Source organism: Pelophylax lessonae (assembly GCF_965119305.1).
Source record: "Pelophylax lessonae genome assembly, chromosome: 4".
Classification (NCBI taxonomy): Eukaryota; Metazoa; Chordata; class Amphibia; order Anura; family Ranidae; genus Pelophylax; species Pelophylax lessonae.
In genome coordinates, this window is record NC_138771.1 from 562,134,691 (window position 1) to 562,159,735 (window position 25,045).

At 45.8% G+C, this 25,045-nt stretch overlaps 1 protein-coding gene across 1 annotated transcript; it reads right to left on the bottom strand.

Annotated features, from left to right (window-relative positions):
- Window positions 1-20,138: 20,138 nt before the first annotated feature.
- LOC309552771 (olfactory receptor 5I1-like) lies at window positions 20,139-23,677 on the bottom strand (the record flags this gene model as incomplete). Its single annotated transcript, XM_082253686.1, has 2 exons — window positions 20,139-20,278; window positions 22,756-23,677. 2 exons carry the CDS (start codon window positions 23,675-23,677, stop codon window positions 20,139-20,141), a joined length of 1,062 nt encoding a protein of 353 aa, XP_082109812.1.
- Between the last annotated feature and the right edge of the window lie 1,368 nt (window positions 23,678-25,045).

Sequence of the window (25,045 nt, forward strand, 5' to 3'; positions counted from 1 at the left end):
GTGGCCAAGGCGCAGGCACAGGTTGCACCTTATCGCCTGGGTACAGTCCCTGGCCACATGACCCTGTCCCCGACATACTGAACATATTAAGGCTGAACAGGAGGAGCTAAAATGCCCCTTTTCTCCACAGCGGTGACATAGCTTTGGCTGACCAGGATAAAAAATAGTCATCCTATCCCTCCCTATGAAAGCCGAGGAGGGCAGGTGACGGACAACATTCCCATCCCTGGCCAACCTAACCGTTACTGACCAACCCCCGGTCCAGATGTCACGTTCATCAAGGATTTTTTCTAGCCTTGTCAAAACCTCACCATAGTTCCTTAACCAGACCTCTAGGTCCCGAGCAGGAACACTCTCATTATTGAGGATGATGGTTATTTTTTTAACCGTTGATCTCTGCGAAACAGCAACTGGTGCCAGATCTTCCCATTCGGGTCTTGACCTGCACCGAGCTTCATATCGTTCCCAGAACAGGTCAAGACCCTCCGGCCTGGTGAAGCTGATTGTGTACTCCCGGCTCCCAGCTACATGTATTAGGGCATAAAGGTCATTCGCCCCAAAGCCCATCTCCAAAATCATATCCACCACCACACGCCGTGCTGGAGAGACTGCACCACCTTCCCATTTAAGTATAACGACATTACGTCTTGGACCCCCAGCAGAAGCCAGAGACCCAAGACCGGAACCAGGGGTGCTCAAAGTGGCAGTTTGTGGTGTAAATCTCTGCCTGGAAGCAGGGTTCCTCATTGGCTGCAGCCCTGGCTTAATAATATTACCAGGAGCAGAGCGTACCACCTGAGCAAAAGAAGGCTTATCAGGGCCAAGACCCCACACCGATGTAACTTTAGCTGGTACATTATTATTATTATCCTTATTATTAACTGCTTGTACTGAGCCAGCAGGATTGTCTATTACACAAACATTAGTAGGATTATTCAGAACACCTGTGTTGGAAGTAATGTCAGAACAATCAGTATTCACTATCACAGTTTCTGCTGTAGTACCACAGGTGTCCTGATGCTGCAGTATAGAGACAGCAGCTGTGACTGGACAAACAGCCTTTGACTCAGCAAAAGGGGGGTTAACTGGTTGTTCTGGCTCTTGTAGTTCCTTTGCTGCAATGTCATTTTTTAAACGCAATTTTTCCTCAGTGGAAACATCAGCAGCTGAAGTATTGCTGGATATAATATTACCAGCCTGGGTGTCATTGGGCAAAACATCAGTATTAGCCAAGGTGTTAAATGGCACAAAAATAGTTTTATCAGTCACTTGTGACTTGCTAGGCTTTACCTTATCAGGCACATTATCAGGAAAGTTCTCCTCACCAAACACCAGCTGATCCGCCCGTAATGGAGACTCCACTGCCTGGATCACTGTCAGCATGCCTCCTGAGCCCTGAGAAGGCAACGGGTTGCTTACCTCACCTTGGGGGGTCAGGGGGTCAGAACTGGGGGTCTCCTCGTCCACCTCCATCTTTGCCATCCTTGCAAATCTGCGGTCATTACAAAACTTTTCCTTAAAGGGCCCCTCTTTACCTTCCATCATGGCCACAATGGTTTCCTGGTGTTGAACCCGGACCTTTGCCAACTGGATTTCCGGATCCATAGATCCACGGTTGCGGCTGTACAAACCTTCACGTTGCTTTCGCAGACGCTTCAACTCCGCTCTCAGTTTGTAGAGCTGGTCTCTCTCCCTATTCAGGACCTTGATCCCGGCCACCACTCGCTCCCGAATGGACTCGGTATCCTCATCCTCACCAGGGGCAGAGAGATCCCCAGCCATGGCTTGTCCAGGAGCAGGTATGTCATCCATCTGCCCAGGGGATGGCTGAGAGCTTCCAGCAGGAGAGGCCCTGCTGGCCTGCATGGCCTCCCCAGATAGGGGCCAGCAGAGCTGGGAGAGATTTTACCAGACTCCCCTCTCAAACAGATCACCTGGAGCAGCTCCAGACACACAGCCAGAGAACCTTCCTGCAGCCACACCCGAAGCTGAATGATGGGAAACTACTCCTCCCACTGACAGCAATGATGGGGCACTATTCCTCCCACTGATACCAATGATGGGGGACTATTCCTCCCACTGATACAAATGATAGCGAACTATTCCTTCCACTGATACAAATGATGGGGAACTATTCCTTCCACTGACACCAATAATGGGGCACTATTCCTCCCACTGATACAAATGATGGAGGACTGTTCCTTCCACTGACACCAATGATGGGGAACTATTCCTCCCACTGATACTAATGATGGGACACTATTCCTCCCACTGATACCAAAGATTGGGGACTATTCCTCCCACTGATACAAATGAGGGGGACTATTCCTTCCACTGACACCAATGATGGGGAACTATTCCTCCCACTGACACCAATAATGGGAGACTATTCCTTCCACTGATACCAATAATGGGGCACTATTCCTTCCACTGATATCAATGATGGGAAATTATTCCTCCCACTGACACCAATGATGGGTGACTATTCCTCACACTGATACCAATGATGGGAGACTATTCCTTCCACTGACCCTAACAATGGGGCACTCTTCCTCCCACTGATACCAATGATGGGAAACGATTTCTCCAACTGACACCAATAATGGGGCACTATTCTTCCCACTGATACCAATGATGGGAGACTATTCCTCCCACTGACACCAATAATGGGGGACAATTCCACTGATACCAATAATGGGGCACTATTCCTCCCACTGATACCAATGATGGGAAACTATTCCTCCTACTGATACCAATGATGGGAAACTATTCCTCCCACTGACACCAATGATGGGGCACTATTCCTCCCACTGATACCAATGATGGAAGACTGTTCCTCCCACTGAAACCAATGATGGGACACTATTCTTTCCATAGACACCAATGATGGGGCACTATTAATTCCCCTAATACCAAAGATAGGACATTGTTTACTCTCACTAATGCCAGGACATTTCCTACTCCCACTGGTATGGTCCAGCCCCCCTAAAATCTAAAGGACAGTAAACAGGCTTTTTGTTCAGAAAGTTTGGAGACCCCAGCTGTAGATGGCTGAGCAGCACACAGTCCGACTTGATTTTATTCCAAGAGCGGAATGGGAAGTCCCTATTCTGCTGTTGGAACACAGCTCTGTAATATGGTATGTAGTTGATGCTACATACAGTCTATACAGAAATCCCAGCGGGCACATCTGTTAGTGAAGCAAATTGTTCGGATCAGTTTGGAGTTTCCAGGGCCAGACACTCAACTATTGTGCCCAAACTACATCCTACTGCACTCTGTGCACTTTTGAATCTAAAGCAGGTCGCAGACAGATCGAAATTCATTTGATTCAGCAGGAATTGGCCGAAATTCAATCCATATATAGGCAGGTTAGTTGTACTGAAGCTGATCTGTGGTATGGTGTGTGGGCTGGTGTGGTCCAGGGGGAAGTATGGTGTGTTCCGTCGGCCCATGGAGCACCAGCCGCCACTGGCAGGTAACCTGATTTTACTGGTCCCTTTGACACCTAAACCATTCAATTATGTGTGCTGGTAAGAAAAGGATTAAAATAAAGTACACATTTTTAAAAATTCGATTTTATTATTCATAATTCATGTTTTAGATGCCCTTTGTTGCACCTCCTCTCCTTGCTCTCTAGATTACTGTATGTGGGAAGCAAAAAAAGACGTAACGGGGGTCTTTGCCAAGTAAAGGTTTCAAAATACACAGAGAGTATTTGAGGGAAGGGGGAGTACTTAGTTCTGTCCTTCGAACAGAATCTCTCTAAGCTTACATAGAGCTAGCTCTCTGCTCGGTCCCCAGCTGAAACAAAGTAAGGCCAAGTTTACAACTATACGGTTTCTTAGTGTTTTTGCTGAAGCGCAGGAACACAGTACAATCCATTTAATGACCCATGGGTCCTGTTTACATCTATGCAGTTTCCTGCAATGCGTTTTTTGGCTCCATAGACTTTTATAGAAGTGCATAAAAAATGCATTTATTTTGGTTTTTGGAAGGGTTTTGTGTTTAACAACCAGTTTCCTTCTTCTACAAAAGAAACACATGAAGCGTGAAAACGTATGAAAAATGTACGAGAAATACGCCACAAAAATGCAGCAATCACACATGCGCAGATGTGAAACTAGCACATAGGTGTCACAGTCGATAGCATTAGGGTGTGCACCCCAAAGTTCAAACACACATGCCTTTCTCTGCAGCCTCAGCTGCATGGGACAACGAATGAGAGGGAAGTGCTCTGTGATGAGTGGCTTCCTGTTCATTCACAAACTGAAGTATAGTAAACAGTTTACTATGCTTCAGTTGTGATTGAACGCAGTGAGTGTGTTCATTGTGTTCATTTAAAAAAGGAAGGTGCCGGTAAATTACATATTTACTAAACCCACCCCAGTTCTCCATCCTGAAACATCTCCAGTATCAACATGGGGGGAAGCCCGGGGCAGTAGGGGAAATCGGCACCACACAGAGCGATTAGACTGTGCCCAGGCACACCTAGCACAGTCCCTGTGCACGCCTATGACCTAGCCTTAGGACCTATGTTAACAAACTTTTATTGGCTATGGATACAAGTCTAAGGTAGTTCAAAATTATTCACTTAGGCTGGGTTCACACATGTCCGGCTGCCGTTTACAGTCTGGTGCATTTCTGTTGAGCAGTTCAGGTGCGATTTAGGTGCAAATTTTTGGCTGAATTTGCACCTGAACCGGACCCAAAAAACATACAGGACCCTTTTCAAAATTGCACTGCGGCCATCCAAGACATGAGGTAATCGGCTCCATTGAGTGACGGTCACATTCACATGTTATGCAAGTTGGATGCGGGTAAAAACGCACCCAGTTCACATACAGCTGCAAAAAAAAGTATGTGAACCCTTTGGAATGATATGAATTTCTGCACAAATTGGTCATAAAATGTGATCATCATTATCTAAGTCACAACAATAGACAATCACAGTCTGCTTAAACTAATAACACACAAACAATGAAATGTTGCCATGTTTTTATTGCACACGCCATGTAAACATTCACAGTGCAGGTGGAAAAAAGTATGTGAACCCCTAGACTAATGACATCTCCAAGAGCTAATTGGAGTGAGATGTCAGCCAACTGGTGTCCAATCAATGAGATGAGATTGGAGGTGTTGGTTACAGCTGCCCTGCCCTATAAAAAACACATACCAGTTCTGGGTTTGCTTTTCACAAGAAGCATTGCCTGATGTGAATGATGCCTCGCACAAAAGAGCTCTCAGAAGACCTACGATTAAGAATTGTTGACTTGCATAAAGCTGGAAAGGGTTATAAAAGTATCTCCAAAAGCCTTGCTGTTCATCAGTCCATGATAAGACAAATTGTCTATAAATGGAGAAAGTTCAGCACTGCTGCTACTATCCCTAGGAGTGGCCGTCCTGTAAAGATGACTGCAAGAGCACAGCGCAGACTGCTCAATGAGGTGAAGAAGAATCCTAGTGGGGGGCGTGGTCGCCGCGTAGCAGCATGGACGTGTGAGCCTGTAGCTCCGTCGGACCCGAGACACAATCCCACTCCATCGGCACCCTAATACCGCATACAGCTGCGATACTACCCTTGCCAGACTCCCTTGCGAACGTGCTGCACCAGGATGGCCAGAAAGAAGCTCAAAGACGGCGGCCAACCGAGACAACTGCAGCACTTTTTTATGCCGCAGGGCCAGCAGCGTGGACAAGATGGCGCCGGCGGTGGTTCCCCGGCCTCTTCCAGCGGAGCGTCCCTGTCTCCTCACCTCCGCCTGCTCAGAAAGCAGACCAACCTAGATCGCTGTCGGCATCTACTCCACTCTCCAGAAGCCCAGCTAAGAGCAGACCCAGGATGTCGGAAGAATCGCCGGCAGAGGAGGTAAGCCTGGGGGACTCCTCCTCACTGAACTCCAAGTTAGCTGATCACTAACTTTAACTCGTTCCCGGTAAGCGATCGACCGGTCTCTGAAGTGACATTCAAGGATATGATGATGTCCCTGAAGGCCTCTATGCATGCCGACATGATGGCCTGTGTGGCTTCGTTTAAGGGGGAGGTTAAAGCTCTAGGGGGGCGCGTGGATAAGGTGGAAACTAAAAGGGGAGAATTTGCCTCATCCCACAATGAACTCATTGATGCCCACTACAACCATGAGGCAGAAATTGATAGACTGAAGGACAAAATGGCGGACATGGAGGACCGCTCGCGACGTAATAACGTCAAAATCCGGGGCATACCCGAAGCAATACAACCCAGCGAGCTGGACAACTATGCCCGGGAACTCATCCAGGCAGTCCTCCCATCTATTCCCTCTTCTGAACTGGTAATAGATCGCATCCACCGTCTCCACAAGCCCTCCCACCTGTCAGAGGACATCCCTAGAGACGTTATCATGAGAGTCCATTTTTTTCATGTGAAGGACCGCTTAATGTCTGAGTTTCGCAAAATGACTCCTGTACCTGACAAATATGCCAGGATCCAACTTTTTGCTGACCTCTCCCAGCATACACTGCAAAAGAGGAGAAATTTGCAGCCACTTACTAAGGCGCTTAGGAACCACGCCATAATCTACAAGTGGGGTTTCCCGGTCAAGCTGACGGTGACGTACAATAACAGGACCCATGTGGTCACATCCCTGCAGGAAGGCCTAGCTCTGCTACAGACCTGGGGAATCCTCCCGACGCAAGACCCAAATCCCTCTTCTTCACCCAACCGCGTCGCCCCTCTACAGGAGGACTAGCAGACGGTCTCCTATGGCAAAAAGGGTAAGAAACACCAGAAGGGCTCGCCGCCACGTAGCAATCAACAATGAGTGTCTCTCCATGTCTGACTACACAGACCACTGTTCTCTTTCCCCTCAAAATGTTGTGCAGCATGACTGCTTTCGAGAAAACTCTCTATTTTTTAATGCATGTTTTTGTTCTCTTCCCTTATGTTTTCCTCCCGTTCCGGAACCTTGCCTGCAACACAAACACTGAACGCCACGGTCCCTGTACACTTGTTGGAGGAACTGCTATCCTTCCACCTGGATCTGTTTCGGGACTAATGGCTGCAGGTAAACTACATCTTTTTTTTCCTCCATCCAGTTAAATGACACTTAAAATAACATCTTTCAATGTCCGTGGATTGAACCATCCGGCAAAAAGGTCATCCATGTGGCGTGAGGCATTGAAACTCCAAAGTGATGTATTGTGCATTCAGGAGACCCATCTACAAGCTAACCTAGCTCCTAACATTGCCCACAAAAAGTTCCCACATGTTTTTCAAGCCTTGGCGCCCCAGAAACGAAAAGGGGTACTAATCGCTGTCAGGGACTCTGTAGCATTCTCCTTGGTGGATTTAACTGCAGACCCAAATGGTCGCTACTTAATACTGACTTGCGAAATAAACAACATGCCCCTGACAGTGATCAATGCATACTCTCCCAACACGCACCAACTTCGCTTTTGGCGGAAGATGTTTCGTCTGGCTGCCAAGCACAAGAAAGGCTCCATTATAATTTGCGGAGACTTCAACGTGACCTCTGACCCTCAGGTGGATTTATCCTCGGCACCCCGCCGGGCCCCTCAGGCCTTGCAACCTCTACTCCACTCAGAGGATTTCTATGACTCTTGGCGATGTCTACATCCGGGAGAGAGAGACTACTCCTACCACTCCCAGCGCCACAACTCATATTCACGCATAGACATGATTCTAGTTGATAAGCACTTATTACAAATGGTCCAATCCTCGGATATTCACGCGATTACATGGTCGGACCATGCCCCGGTCTCCATGTCTCTGAGGGAGACGGGGGCTGCTGGCCCAGCTTACTTGTGGAGAGCTAACACCCAGGTTCTGGACTCTCCCCACCATGCTCAACGTATAGCAAAGAGTTTGGGGGACTATTTTGCCACTAATGCCGGCTCTGTATCGGACCCCACGGTGGTATGGTGTGCACATAAGGCCTACATTAGGGGTATTTTGATCCAGATGTGCGCTAGGCTCAAGAGGCAGAGGAACCAGCAGTTTGACCGTATCTTGCAGGAGATTAGGAAGCTTGAACCTCTGAACAAATCATCCCCATCACAAGCGCTTGCCCAGCAGCTGTCCCGCCTTCGGACGGATCTTAGGCGCATGTTGGTGGAGGATCAGGATAAGCTTTTTAGGGCCCTCAAGACTTCCAATTATGCACAAGGCAATAAAGCCGGCAAAATACTGGCCAATAAGTTAAAGGCGAGACAGGTTAAGAATAGAATTGCTTATCTTTTAGACCCAACTACTAATGTTAAGATAATGAATCCTCAGGCAATTGCAGATTCCTTCGCCAAATACTACAGCTCATTGTACAACCTGAAGGATGATCCATCCACCCCCCAACCCACTGAGACAGCTATATCGGACTTCCTGTCTTCGATCGATTTGCCCCACCTCTCCCCAGAACAGCTTCGGATTCTTAACGCCCCTATCTCCCAAGCTGAAGTAGAAAAAGCCATCCAATTGCTACCTAACGGGAAGTCCCCTGGCCCAGATGGCCTACCCAATCTCTATTATAAAAAAATTATGGATATCCTCAGCCCACATTTGGCCTCAGTGTTCGGGACTGCTGTGTCCTCTGCCTCCCTGCCTACTGAAATGCTCCAAGCTTATGTGGTGACGCTGCCAAAACCGGGGAAAGATCCTACATCTCCCCCCAATTTCAGACCAATCTCCCTATTGAACACGGACGTTAAGTTGTACGCAAAAGTAGTGGCACTGAGGTTGCACCCCATCCTTCCTGAACTGATCCGGGAGGATCAGACTGGCTTCGTGCGGGGTCGCCAGGCATCTGATGCAACGAGGAGGGTGATTGGTCTCATTGATAAGGCTGGTTGCGGTCGGGTGCCTTCTCTGCTGTTGTCGTTGGATGCGGAGAAGGCATTCGACCGTGTCCACTGGACCTATATGTCCAAAGTATTAATGAAGTATGGTTTTAGTGGACCTATCATATCTGCAATCTTGGCGCTCTACTCAAACCCATCTGCCAGAGTGTATACCTCTAATATGTTGTCCCAGCCTTTTTCCATTACTAATGGAACGAGGCAGGGTTGCCCATTGTCCCCTTCCATTTTTAATTTGCTGATTGAGCCACTGGCGGAGGCGGTTCGGTCATCGGGACATATCAGTGGTCTCCACATTGGATCTCGCCATCATGTGGTTAATCTTTTCGCAGATGATGTGATCATCTTTCTGACAGACCTTGCTAAGTCGTTAGATGCCACTCATAAGATACTGCAACGCTTCAGCATGGTATCATATTATAAGGTTAATTTCTCGAAGTCCCTGATTCTCCCGATGGACCTGCCCCCGAAGCTTAGCCTCGATTTACAAAATCGGTACCCCTACACGTGGAAAACACACAGTATACCGTACTTGGGCATCCTCCTCACTCCTAAATCCTCCCAACTAGTTGAGGCCAACCTGCCCCCTCTAATTGCAAAAATTTCTGATGAATGCCTTCGCATAACCAAAACTGAACTTACATGGTCTGGCCGCCTTGCATCATTTAAGATGCTCCTGCTGCCTCAAATTTTGTACATATTTAGGACTCTAACAGTTCCCATCCCCCGTAAATTTGTTCTACAACTTCAGTCAGCTCTTAAGGGCCTGGTGTGGAGAGGCAAACGACCTAGAAGTACACATGCTCTCTTGGTCAAGCACTGGTCAGCGGGAGGAATGGGCATGGTAGATATCAGAGATTACTTGCTTGCCTCGCAAATGGCTCAACTGCGTTCGTGGGTGTCATTATCTCACGCATCTGCCTGGAGTGCCATAGAGGCGGAATTCTGTGCTCCCTTCCCCCTGCGATCTGTGTTACTGGCGGATATCTGGCGCCCCTTTCCCTTGAAGGACCTGCCAATTTCGGTACGGACTTCTCTCCAAACTTGGAGAGAGTTTGCCTCTCTCGCACTGGCACCCTCACTGAAGGTAAAGGTTCCTGTACCTCTACATGTTCTGGAACTGGTGATTCCCCATATATCCACCAAGAGATGGTCCACGAAGGGTATAACCAATATCGATGACCTGCTGCTTAAGGATTCTCTTAAACCATTCCCCCGGTTGCAGATGGAATATGGGCTTTCCCCGAGTGATCTTTTTCTCTATATGCGTATATCCCATTTCCTCCGCTCCTTACCCACCCCACATATACATCTTCCCTCCTCAGGTTGGATGTTCCTCATAGGCTCCTCACGAGCAACCAAAGGTACTTCCCTTTTTTATAACTACTTTCAACAGAAAATGGCATTTGTTAAAACGTCTCCGCTAATCAAGTGGGAAGCGGATCTGGGGGAAACATTCACGGAGGAACAGTGGCGCCATGCTCTCAGCTCCATCAGATCCGCTTCCTCTTGTGTGAACCATTGGGAACTATCCCAGAAAATCAACCTACGTTGGTATCTCACCCCCTACAGGCTGTCTAAGTTTATGCCAGATTACTCGCCTTTATGCTGGAGGGATTGCGGAGAGGTAGCCCATCTCACACATGTATTTTGGTCTTGTAAAAATTTGACTAGCTTCTGGAATAAGCTATTCTCTATCATCTCGGAAGTGACGGGCGTTCTCACCAGACCCTCCCCAGCATTGGCCGTTCTTAATATAGGTATTGAGCGCTTCCCAAAAGATTGCAGATGTGTGGTTTCGCATATCCTCTTAGCTGCTAGGAACTCTATAGCCCGGCAGTGGAGGGAGGTTGGCACGCCAGAGGTATCTAAGGTCCTAGACCTGGTTAGGACTAACCAGACATATGAATGCATATTGGCACGAAGGGCAGGTAGAGGTAAAGAATTTGAAACAAACTGGAAAATGTGGCATCAATGGGATTCTGCTGTTTAAATTAAGGTGATGTGGCCCCCTCTGAGTTGACCCCCCCCCCTTTTACCTGTGTTACTGTTCTATTGTTAATATTCGCACCAACGGTAGTTCTGTGGACTAACTGGAATTGATGATGTGTTCGGTTTTTGGAGTGTAGCACCCACCTCCCGAGCTGCTGCTCTAGAATGTAGCCCTCCTGGCATTCATACCCCCTATGCATATCCTTTCCCCCCCCCATGCTCCTTCCTCCTTCTCCTCTTCCTTCCCTCCTCTTCCCCCCCCTCTTTTTCACCCCCTCCCTCACGGCCCCCCCTCCTCTCTCTCCCCCTCACTTCCCCCCCTCTCCTCCTCTTCTCTGCATCTTACCCTCCTCTTGCACCTGGTTCCTCCCCAAGCGGCACCTCTCCCCTCCCCCCCCTTCCCCCTCCTCCCCTCTCCATCCCCCCCCTCTCTCACTTCCCCCCTTCCTCCCCCCCTCCTTGCTCCTCCTGTCCCTATCTAACTCTTCTGCTTTCATCCTCTTCCTCCTTCCTCCTCCACCTTCTCACCCCCCTCCCTCCATCCCCCTCCTCCTCCTCCTCCCCCTTTTCTCCAACCCTTCATACCCATAGCTATTTGTGGAGTGGGGCGGTTATGAGCGAAACGTATACATCTACACCTGTAAATACACTCCTGGGTGATATGCACTTGTATGGCAATATATACTAGGTCACCGTTGTTTCTGTCATTAATATTTGTCATTAATATTTGTTGTATTCTTTACTTTGTACTCTTTACTATGTACTTGTATTGAATGTTACTGTTCCATATTCTTGCAAAATTTCAATAAAAATTTAATGAAAAAAAAAAAAAAAAAAAAGAAGAATCCTAGTGTCAGCTAAAGACTTACAAAAGTCACTGGCAAATGCTAACATCCCTGTTAGCGAATCTACAATACGTAAAACACTAAACAAGAATGGATTTCATGGGAGGATACCACAGAGGAAGCCACTGCTGTCCAAACAAAACATTGCTGCATGTTTACAGTTTGCACAAGAGCACCTGGATGTTCCACAGCAGTACTGGCAAAATATTCTGTGGACAGATTAAACCAAAGTTGAGTTGTTTGGAAGAAACACACAACACTATGTGTGGCGAAAAAGAGGCACAGCACACCAACATCAAAACCTCATCCCAACTGTGAAGTATGGTGGTGGGGGCATCATGGTTTGGGGCTGCTTTGCTGCGTCAGGGCCTGGACGGATTGCTATCATCGAAGGAAAAATGAATTCCCAGGTTTATCAAGACATTTTGCAGGAGAACTTATGCCCCGTACACACGTGCAGATTGTCCGATTGAACGATCGGCCGATTTTCGGCTTGTTACTATGATGCTTCCGACAGCCGACAGCGCACTTTCGGCCGAAAAGAATCTGTCGTGCAAGCATTAAAATTTTTGTATGCCGACACCAGAGCGGCCGATTGTTCGCCAGTCAATACAGAATTCGGCCGACAGACAGCAGATTTGCAAGACTGGGCATGCTCAGAAAAGAAAAAACACAGGGAAAGTTAACCATCACATGACATCACTTCTGCAGTCGGCTGTAGTCGGCGGACAAAATTTTTGTGCAGTCTTTTGCACTTTTCAACAGACACGACAGCCCGGGGACAAAAGACGGCCGATCGTTCGGCCGACGATCTGCACGTGTGTACGAGGCATTAAGGCTATCTGTCTACCAGCTGAAGCTCAACAGAAGATGGGTGTTGCAACAGGACAATGACCCAAAGCATAGAAGTAATTCAACAACAGAATGGCTTAAACAGAAGAAAATATGCCTTCTGAAGTGGCCCAGTCAGAGTCCTGACCTCAACCCAATTAAGATGCTGTGGCATGACCTCAAGAAAGCGATTAACACCAGACATCCCAAGAATATTGCTGAACTGAAACAGTTCTGTAAAGAGGAATGGTCAAGAATTACTCCTGACCGTTGTGCACATCTAATCTGCAACTACAGGAAACGTTTGGTTGAAGTTATTGCTGCCAAAGGAGGTTCAACCAGTTATTAAATCCAAGGGTTCACATACTTTTTCCACTTGCACTGTGAATGTTTACATGGTGTGTTCAATAAAAACATGGCAACATTTCATTCTTTGGGTGTTATTAGTTTAAGCCAGGGGTGGGGAACCTCCGGCCCGCGGGCCGCATGCGGCCCGCACGATCGTTCTGTCCGCCCCCCCCCCCCCCGTGCCGCTGTGTCAGAAGGAGCCGATGGCTCCGTTCTGACACTGTGAATCTCCGAAAAGGCTGGACCCGAGGCGGAGAGCAGTGCGCCTCGAGCCCGCCCATTTGTGTGACAATAGCGAATGAAAATTCGCTACTGTCTCACGGATCCTCCTCCTCCTCGGCCAATGCGCTGTGGGCACTCCGCATTGAAAGGGGGCGCGCTGTGGGCACTCTGCATTGAAAGGGGGCACGCTGTGGGCACTCTGCATTGAAAGGGGGCACACTGTGGGCACTCTGCATTGAAAGGGGGCACGCTGTGGTCACTCTGCATTGAAAGGGGGGCACGCTGTGGTCACTCTGCATTGAAAGGGGGCACGCTGTGGGCACTCTGCATTGAAAGGGGGCACGCTGTGGTCACTCTGCATTGAAAGGGGGGCACGCTGTGGTCAGTCTGCATTGAAAGGGGGCACGCTATGGTCAGTCTGCATTGAAAGGGGGCACACTATACCTTGATTACTGAAGGCCCCTTTCACACTTTTGTGACCTCAAAGTCACGCAATTTTTTACAGCGTTTTTTGCCGCAAAACAATGCCTATTACATTTATGCATACATGTTGTACGGCCCCCGAATGATGTTACAAAAATCCAAATGGCCCTTGGTAGAAAAAAGGTTCCCCACCCCTGGTTTAAGCAGACTGTGATTGTCTATTGTTGTGACTTAGATTATGATAAGATCACATTTTATGACCAATTTGTGCAGAAATCCATATCATTCCAAAGGGTTCACATACTTTTTCTTGCAGCTGTATATGTGAACTCAGCTTCAAAGCAGGTATTGCTAGTTAGAAGGGGGGTCAACTGAATGTTAAACACACCTATCAATCAATTCATAATGATCTTAGAAATGTCTGCAATTGATGTCAAACTGATGACATCAACACAAGCCCATAGACCACCAACAGAGGCTCTAACATTTACTGCGTAAAGCTCCAAGCCTGACCATTGCTGCCTTATGGGAGGAAGAGAAGGAGGTCATAAACTTCTCTTACCCAAAATCATCTGGCCAGTTTTAGGGCAATGAAAGGAACTTACATGCACAGTGTTTACCATGTACAGTAAAACCTTGGATTGCGAGCATAATTCGTTCTGAAAACACGCTTGTAATCCAAAGCACTCTTATATCAAAGCGAATTTCCCCATAAGAAATAATGGAAACTCACATGATTTGTTCCCCAAGTCTTTGAGTTTATAGTCTATATACAAAGATTATAGCAATGTGATAGGTTGTGTAACCATAAAATGTCCATCCACAATATGCAGCCTTCCCAAGGGGATTAGAAGCAAAATCTAGCAGAGCTACAGAATATAAGAGAAATGAGAGGTGCCTCTAAGTGTAGCAATATGGTTACATTTAATGAAGGTTCAACATTTAGCAACTCACATGGTTGATGATTAAAATAGGCACATCTAAGTATGCATACATCCGGGGTAAAGCTGTCCACATAGACCATCTTCTGAACCACCGGCTCTCACCACTGTCAGTCTGCAATCGTGACCGGGAAGAATAGCCTGCAGTAGAGTGATCTGAAAGTGAGGCTTTGAATCACTCATGGAGTGCAGCGGGGAAGGGATGATGAAGATGTGCAGAGGATGGTCTATGTGGACAGCTTTACCCCAGATGCCTGCATACTTAGATGTACCTGTTTTAATCATCAACCATGTGAGTTGCTAAATATTGAACCTTCATTAAATGTAACCATATTGCTACACTTTAGAGGCTCCTCTCTCCTTTTTTATACATGACGCTACTTGTATATCAAGACATCGCTTGTATATCAAGTCAAAATTTATTTAAAAAATTTGCTTGTCTTGCAAAGCGCTCTCAAACCAAGTTACTCTCAAACCAAGGTTTTACTGTACTCCAATGGCTCTAAGTCATACCAATGCAGTACATTCCTGTGCAATCAACAAAAGTAGAACATGCTGCATTTTTTCTCCATGGAACACATCTAGAACATGGCAAAACACACCAGAATAAATGTAAATGCATCAGAAACATACTGGAATGCACTTTTCCTGAATTAGGAAAAACAGAGGGGACAAATGCACCAGAACACATCGAAAAAGGATGTAAATGCACATGCAGAAACGCATCTGGAATGCAGAAATCGTGGTGTTATTTGGTATCTAAATAAAACATTACTGCCATTAAAATAAACCATTCAATAAATCAATCAATAGAATTTGAAAAAGAATCTGCTTTTGCAGCTCGAAAACAAACAAAACAACATTACCACACTGCCATCTAGTGACAAATAATGGCTAATGCTGTTGAACTGCAAAGGTAAAAGGATGAGAGGTGTGTCTCAGTAGAAGGCTTATTTTCCGTTTTTTTTTTTTTTTTTTTATTTATATAAAGAGAATTGGCCATTGTTCCTTTGCTCCTTTGCTTGTTTTAACATAAGTGTAATGACAGCTTACATATGTTGGAGCTGAATAATAATAATAATAATATTAATAATAAGTATATGTTTTAAGCATCGTTTCAGATTTCAGTTGTTATCTTTTTAGGTGTTTGTTAGAAAAGGTGTTTAAATGTAGCTGGTTGGCAGAGGTAACAGAGACATTACTGTACAGTTTTTACACAAAGTGCTTTTTACTAATGCCAACATTCAGCTGTATTCTGCAGAATGGTTCTCATAGGCCTGCTCCCAGGGCGGAAGAGTTTTTGTTTTCTTTTTCTTTTCAATTTCTTTATTTAATAAGGAAATAGAACATCCAACAGCGTATGATCAGACAGAGTAAATGCTGTAAGGCAGTCACAGTAAACGTAAATCCAAATATTATGTAAACGTATAATGAAGGTAAAATAAAAAGGCAAGACTATGGGCTCTTTCACACGGCCGCTCCGTGTGAAAGCTCCGCTGCGGGACTTTTTTTTTCACGGAGCGGATGACAGTTGTGTCATCCACTCCGTATGTCCGCATATCATCCCATCCGTTTGCGGATGATATGCGGACATAATGTAAGTCTATGGGGATTGCGGATGTCAGAGGATGACACCGCTGACATCCGATTTTCCTTCCTTTCCGTTTTTTGAACGGAGGAAAAGTAGGGTTCTGTTCCGTTCCAAAAAACGGAACAGAACTGAAAGGAGGAAAATCGGATGTCAGCGGATGGTATTCCGCTGACATCCGCAATGCCATAGACTTACATTATGTCCGCAAATCATCCGCAAAAAAATAGGATGATTTGCGGACACACGGAGCGGCCGTGTGAAAGAGCCCTAACTTGTCGCGTATAATCAGAAAAAGTATACTGGAAAATATATGTTAGTTTTAATTTTTAAGGAGAGCAAAGATATTAAAGGATGCTATAGGCACTAGAAAGGTAGAACTCAAACAGTAAAAGTGGAAGGGGAAGAAAGAAAAAAAAAAGAAAGGAGGGGGAAGGAGGGATGGGACCAGGGTCATGAGTGATATGTATGTCAAAACAAGTAGGCAGGGGCAGTAGAACTTCAATCTCCAGATTGGCATTCCAAAAGAGCTTTACCTTTGTCAGCATATACAAACATGTTCCAATATGACCATGTTTTAGTGTATTGTTCTCTTCTATTTTGGGCAGTCAGCACCAGGTCCTCCAGAGCATTAATGCTCCTGATTTTATTAAGCCACATGGCAATGGAGGGAGGACTAGTACTCTTCCAGCACAGGGTAATGTAGGCTTTGGCGGCATTAATCATATGACATAGGACCGATTTCTGTTTTTTCTTAGGAAGGCAGGATCCTCTGGTATCGGGAGGTTGGTAAATCACTGAGTAATCTTTTGCACATCTGACCAGTACTGCTTAAGTTTGGGACAAGTCCAAAAAATATGGAGCAGAGTCCCCGGTTTCTCACGGCATCTCCAGCAATGATCCAAATCTCCGGGAAGTATTTGCAAAGAACCAACGGAGTATAATAGCAGTGTGTTAGTAGCTTATAATTTGTTTCTTTTGTTGACAGCAGAAAAGTGCTGGGGGACCTAAGGATCTAAGATAATGTCAAGCTTAAGCTCTTGCCAAAAATTCACTCTATACCGGCCGTTCAGATTGGTCGAGTAGAGACCGAGGACCAAGCACCTGAACTCCAGCCTTTTTTGAGAATACTACAAAACCTAGCTCAGGGCCTGCAGGGAAGTTAGGATTTCCCAATATGGGGAACAGCAGTGATTGGGGGGAGGAAAGCTCTTGATTCCGGCACACTAAAGAGCAAACTCGAAGAGAGGGGCCTACAGTGGGGTGTAACTTAAGTGAAGTCTGCAAGGCCGTGAAACACCACGGCGCCCTATTCAGGGGAACAGGTCTGCACTGCTGCTCAATGGATGTCCAGAACTTAAGTTTCCTATGTCTACACCAGTCGATCAATCTTCCGAGGTGAGCTGTTTGATAATATTTGAATGCGTCTGGTACAGCCACACCTCCATTACATTTAGGCAATGTCAGAAGACGTCTACAAAGTCTGGGACATTTGTTGGCCCCTATAAATTTAGTGAAAAGTGCGTTGATTTTTCGGAAGAAGGTCAATGGTATGGAAATAGGTAAGGTTTGGAAGAGGGATAAAAACTTCAGTAAGATACTCATCTTGATGATGCTACACCAGTGTTTTCTAAGCTTTTTTCAGTGAAGGCACCCTTTAAACATATGGACAATCTTAAGGCACCCTTTAAAATTATGGACAGTCTCAAGGCACCCCATTCTAAAATGTAAAAAACTATTCTAAAAGTTTTACATAATGTGGCAGCATCAACACACGTAGACCACTCCATATTAGAGGGGATTGTCCACTTTTGCACACCAGTACCGTCTAGTATTCCAGTGTTTCTCTTCTCCCTCAGTTTCTTTCCATTGCTCAGCTAATGTGACTACAGTGTTGATGGAGAGGCGCAGGGGAGGGTCAAACAAGGATGCTGTACAGGTTATCAACACCTTTCTTTTCAACACTGATGACATCACTGGTTGTTAGGATGGCTGTGGCTGGAAGGTTGAAATGGTGCACAATAAAAACCTGTGGCTTTGTGGAACTGAAAGACAGGCTTGATCTCCCTGCTGGTTTGTATACAATTTTGGGCAATTTTTAGGCATTTTGCAAGGGCAAAATATTTGGTAGGGATTAGATAAGGAGGAGAGCAGATCATCTGCATAAGCTGAGACTTTATGATTGAGTTCTCTCAGCTGTAGGCCTGATATATTGAGATTGGATCTTACCGTATTCAGGAAGGGCTCCAAAGATAAGGCAAATAACATGGGTGATAGGGAACAACCCTGATGGGTACCGTAGGATATAGAGAACGGCTCCGAAAACACACCATTTGCCTTAACTGAAGCCTGTGGCGCCGAGTACACACTAGAGACCCACTGGAGCATTCGTGTACCAAATCCCATACTTCTCATGACTGCAAACACGAAAGTCCAGTTTACTCTGTCAAAGACCTTCTCCGCATCTGTACTCAGAAAAACACAAGGAGGGTCAGTATTAGTTAGCTAAATGGACCACATAAAGGACTTTGATGATATTGTCCCTTGCTTCCTGGGAGGGAATGAAGCCAACCTGATCCAGATGAACTAGTTGAGGCAGAAGGGATTGGAGCTGGGTAGCAAGGAGTTTAGTAAAAAGTTTCAAGTCTACGTTGAGCAGAGAGATTGGTCGATAACTACCACAGGCGGAGGGATCCTTTCCCTCCTTTGGAATTACCAAAATATGTGCCAAGAGCACAGCCAGAGGAAAGAAAGTGGACTGTCCCAGAGCATTGAATAATTCGAGCATATGTGAGCCCAGTAAAGGTAGTAGGGTTTTATTATAATGTACAGTAAAACCGTCTGGGTCGGGTGCTTTCCCAGGTTTAGTAGCTTTAACTGCTGCTTGTAATTCTTTCAGGGAAATAAGGGCTTCTAGGTCCTGTCACTCCAGAGAAGAAAGACGAGAGAGGTGTGCTGAAGAGAATTAATCTTCAATGGAAGAGGGAGACATAGGAAAGAGGGAAAGGTATACAAGGAGGAATAGAATTCCCCAAATGATCGCACATTATCTTTAGGGAAGGAAAGTTTTTGACTGTTCGTCCCCTGTATGTGGGGAATGAATGTCGCCGTACATTGTTCTCTAAGGGCTTTTGCTACCAGTTTACCACATTTATCTCCAGGGTTTGTAAGACAATTTCTTGCATGATTGCAAAGCCACTTTTGCTTTGAAACGGAGCAGATTTGATACTTGGCGGTGAAGATGGGCAAGTTCGTGTACCAAAGTTGGCTTCTTATGTTTCAGTTCGAGGGTCTGTATGGCAGCTAACAACTTTGTCAGTTGTGCTTCTCATTCTTCCTTAATGCGGGATCTATGTTTAATCAATATTCCACGGATAACCGCTTTATGGGCTTCCCACACTATGCTAGGATAAGTAACTGGGATGTCGTTCTTCTGGAAATGCCCCATGAGTTCCTTAGTTACATCAGCCAGGACCTCAGGAGTCTGTAACAGGCTCATTAAAACGCCATTGCCATTCCGAAGTGCAGGCTGAGCCATCCGAGATAGGTGCAACATGATCTGTGCATGGTCCGACCAGGTTATGTGCCCTATAGAAACATCTAGGACGGTAGAGAGGAGTCGATGGGGGACCAGGAAAAGGTCAATATAGGAATATAGTTGGTGGAGAGGTGAGAAGAAGGTATAATCCCCTTACCCAGCGTGCAGAATGCGCAAGGCATCGACCAATTGTAGATCGTGTAATGTTTGTAGGATACGTTTCCTGGAGCCGAGAGGAACTAAGGAAGCGCCAGACGAGGTGTCTAATTTAGCCTCAAGGGGAACTCTAATTTAGCCTCAAGAGGAACATAGCAGTCCCCTCCGAGGATCAACCTGCCTTCCGCAAACTCCAAAGGTTTGTAGAGGGTTTTACAGAGAAATGAATCTTGATGAACATTCGGAGCATATATGGTAGCTAACGTCACTCTAATGCTGCCAATATGGCCTTTCAGAAATAGATACCGGCCACCAGGATCTGAGCGTTTGTCTTAGAAGGACCAGGGGATCCAACTGGAAATCAATATGGAGACACATTTATATTTTGCTTCCAAGGGAAGAACCTATTATGAAGAAAAGTGAGTTTCTTGCACAAACACTATGTCTATATGAGAGCATTTTAGGTCGTTAAAAAGCATCCTCCGCTTCTCGGGAACATTAAGTCCCTTTGCATTTAATGAGGTGACACACACCGCATCCATCATACCTGGGGAGAAGGGAATAAGGAGAGAGAGGGAAAGAGAGAGAGAGAGAAAAAAAACGGGGTTGGGGAAGGGAAAATGAGAAAATAAGACTAGAAAGACTGGAAAGGCTAAAAAGAGGTAATCTAAGAAAGGAAGGCACTGTTTTTCCCAGGTAGCTCTGCCTTCAGCTCCACTGTCAGTTTCCTCAGGACTTCTCTGGCTCAGCTCGACACCTGGCTCACTAGGCCGACTGCCTGTGACCACCTTCCTCTCTGACAGGAGGAGAGACAGCCGTCACCCTCCTCCTGGGACCTGGCTTCCCACCCCAAGACACCCTGCCTCATGTGCTCTCTGCTTTTATGGTCAATCCCAGGATGCACTGCGGTGGTGCCCTCCCACTGGGACTGCCACAAAAGCCTGTGTATCATTGGCCAGGTTTAATCCACTGTCCAACAGGCCTCCCCATTGGATGCAGTGGGGACACTCCCTCAGTCCAGATGAATACATACGGAGCACGATGAGTAGGCCTAACTAAAAGATCAGGCTCCCCTGATAAGCAGATGGAGCAAACAAATGCTCTTACCTAGCACCTGTCTAGGAGGGTGCTACACATATATTAGTCTCCCGGTAAACATTTAGGGAAGCCAAAATGTCAAGTCCCCAATAACATATCTCTCAGCCAATCAGGGTGCAGACCTGGGACGCCCCAAGACCTTTAATATCCCACAAAGCGAACTCAGCGCCTGAAGAAAATTGAATAGGGTAGGGTAAGGCCCCATAGAGGGCTACGCCAGTCCTATAAAAACAAGTATATGGTGTCGGAGTCCACAGCTTCCCAAGTCTGCACCCGTACCCTCGTAGATCATTCTTGGTGAGTTATTCCCCCCAAAAACCCAGCTGCAGCACTCATTTTCCTCTGTCCAACCCCCCCTCCCCCCAGTCACAACACCGAGTATCAAGCACTTGCAGTATATCGGTGTATATGAGCATGAGGGGAAGAAGGGCAGAGGGGCCAAAGGCCATGGGTGGCAATGCTTATTGGACACCAGGCTGTGATGCCTAGATCTCCAGGGTAAACAACTGCCCCCGGAAAGTGAGTTCTATGTGTATCACCTGCATGGTACAAAACAGTGGATAACAGTTAACAAGTTATAAAACCAAATGCAACAACAGAAAATAGTGATTTAGAAAAAGTGTCATTTAATTGATAGGTGCACTCTAAATGGTATATAGATCAGCCATTCTCAACCGGGGTGCCATCTCAGTTTGTCAGGTGTGCTGCAGCATCCTGGTTGAGAAAGATAGTTTACTGTTCCCCTGATTGGGCTCCCACTGAGCCAAAAAAAAATAAAAAAAGCAGGGCTGAGACCAGCGGAGATCTGAACTGTACATCTGCACATTGGGAGCTTGAGGAGTAATGTGCAGAGCAGTGGATGGTGAAGCTTCTCCTTGAGTCTCGACCCGCTCCACTTTCCCCTACATTGTACTACTAAACAAACAGTTCACCAACAGTGTGGGTGCAATTACAGTAAGCTGCATTTTATATGTATGTGTATATACTGTGTGTATGTGTGTGTATATATAAGTACTGTATGTGTGTGTATGTGTATATGCACAGTATGTATATATGTATTTATGTGTATATGTATGTATATGTGTACGTATGTATGTGTGCATGTTCATATGCATGAATGTGTACTCGTATGTTTGTACATTACTTTTAATCAGACTGATTTTAGACACATGTTTAAACCCTAAATGCAGCACCACCATGCCGCAACAGTGTGCAATGCCTGCTGCATGTCCCCATTCACCTGAATAGGTCACGTTTGACGGGTGGTCATGCCTGCTGAACATGACAGGGAGTATAAGTCTTGAAGCAAAGCATCGTGGCCGCAGCATGTGTGCAATCCTGGCAGCTACACCTGTAGCTAAATGAGAAGCAGTTGGGGGTTGCAAAAATGCAGCTCAACCATCCCCCACCTTCACGTGTCAACTAGCTCTTAGACTGGGATGCCTTGAAACTACAAATATTTTTAAAGGATGCCGTGACTCAGTGCCATCTTAAGAGCACTAAAGGGCCCCAGGCAATGCAGTGCACTGGGGCCCTGACTACACATCACCCACGAGAATAAAAATGCGAATTATCGATAAGGCAATATTTCTTGGTACAGCAGTGCCAGGCTAACAACAGCTTCCAAGTTCGGCGGCTGGGTCCGGTGAACACACACACGGACAAGAGTCAAACTCGACTGTCCTGTGTGTGCCTGTTCCCGTGGAGGCGGACAGGAATTCCTCCACGACCCAAGTGGCCTGACAGCAGGGCAGGGCCGACAAGCACTTCCCACCTGCTAAGTTCGGCGGCGGGATGCAAACGGGAATCAGGACTAATGCTTGGCTGAGTCGCTGGGCAAGTGGGGCCCCCCGGGCAAGTGGGGCTCCTGGGCAACTGCCCAGCATGCCCATTCGGTAAAATGGCTTAAAATGTAGATCATTTTACCACATCCTTTTTTAATAGCTTCCAATACCTCCTTGTTCCTTAAACTGTACACAAGGGGGTTAAGCATAGGAACAAGAGCAACATACAGCAGAGATATGATCTTATCTCGTTCCTTGGAGTCCTCAGACTGAGGTTTCATATATAAAATAAGAACCGTGAAGCAATATATTATAACAACAGTGATGTGTGAGGAGCAGCTTGAGAAGGTCTTCAGTCTACCAAATGTTGTGTGAATCTTCATGATGGTAGATATAATATACCCATAGGATGTTAAAATCAGGGTAAAGGGCAGCATACCCCATAAGACCCCTTCAGATGATATTATGGTCTCAAGGCTTGTGGTATCACTGCAGGAGAGCTTCAGCATGGTCTTAAGATCACAAAAGAAGTGATTAACTTCATGGGAACTACAGAAATTCAGCTTAGACACCAAGATGGAGCACATTAATGAGTTCAGAGCCCCCAAGAGCCAGGAGGTAACAGTCAGTAGCATGCAGGTCCTCCTGTTCATGATGATAAAATAACGCAAGGCTTGGCAAATAGCCACATAGCGATCATATGACATGGAGGTCAAGAGGAGAAAATAGGTATCAATACAAAGGGCAAATACTGACATCTGGATAAAACATCCATGGAAGGATATAGAGGTGTCTTCAGATAATGTTATGTTCAGCAGCTTAGGCAGGATGGAAGAGACATACATAATATCTAGCACAGACAAGTTACATAGGAAAAAGTACATAGGCTTGTGTAGTTGGGACACCAGACCCACCAATGTAATGATAATGAGGTTGCCAAGGACTGATACAAGATAGATTATTAACACAACAAAGAATACAACAGCCTTCAGCGGAGCATATTTGATAAATGCCAAGATGTAGAAATCTTCCTTAAATGTGTTGTTTTTGAAATTCTCGCCCATTTTATTTCCTGAATCAAAATATATTTTCAAAACAAAAAAATGTAGCACGATCACTATTACCATCTATGCAAAGCAATCTTCTTTGTAACTAGACATTTGAAGAACAGAAAAATGTGAATTCTATTTAAAGAATAACTGGTTACTGAGGAGTGGGCTGGCAAGCCAGCTGCCACGTCCTTATCAACCAATGATTCAACAACTGTCAGTGGGGTTCCCAAACTCCACACCACAATTGAAAAAAAAAAAAGCTGCCCACCCCTTAGTTATTTAAGAACTGTCAGACGGCAGAGCTGTCAGATGGTGGCAGCCCTCGTTTGATGCAGAGCTCTTTTTTTTTGGGTCGGTGACGAGCTTTCACCGTGATCGACATTCAGAGGACATTTATTTATTTTTTAATAAAGGACTTGTTGTGTTTTTACTCACTTTGTCACACTTTCTTTGTGAATGAAAAGGGGTACTATGTACCCCATACTCATTCACATAGGGGGTGCTGGGATCTGGGGGACCCCTTGTTAAATACGGGTTCCAGATTCTGATTAGTCACCCCCACAACCACGAGTTTTGTGGGGAAGAAGCCCTTGTCTTCATCAACATGGGGGAGAGCTGTTTTGGAGGGGATTCCTCTACTCCAAAGCACCTCCCATGTTGAGGGCATGTGGCCTGATATGGTTCAGGAAGTAGGGGGGCGCTCGCTCATTCCCCCCCTTTCCTGGCCTTCCAGGCTGCATTCTATGGATAAGGGTCTACTATGGGTTTTGGGAGGGACCCCATGCCCTTTTTTTTTTTTACGTCGTTTTTTTATAATTTTTTAATTGCCGGCAATTGTTTTGTTTACATTCAGCTGTCAGCGGGGAACCCCCTTCTGATGAGTCATCAGTTGATAAGGATGCAGCAGCTGGCTTGCCTGCCCATTCCTTAGCAACCAGCTATTCTTCAAATATAATTCACATTGTCGATCAATTTACGACCGATTCAAATTGTTCTGAAAATTTAGAATTCATTTGAAAATTATTATACGAAACAAAACAAATTTCAACAAAATTCTTTACTATTTTATTTGGATGTTTGGATGCATCGAAATCTCTGAATAATGTAAAATGTATTAAAATTTATTTTCGGACCAAAACAAGTTGCACATGTCTATTAGTAACCTAAACACAATTTTTATTAATAGGTTTCTTAACTTTTAAAAATCTGAGTGCATATGAATATACAAGTGAAGACTGTACAAAAAAAAAACAACCTACAGACCCTTTGCACCAGTTTGACCAAAGCACACCTTCAATTGGCAAAAAGGTTAAAGTGGTATTAAAGGTTCGGCTTTTAAAAACAAAAAAACAAAAGAACATGTTATACTTACCTGCTCTG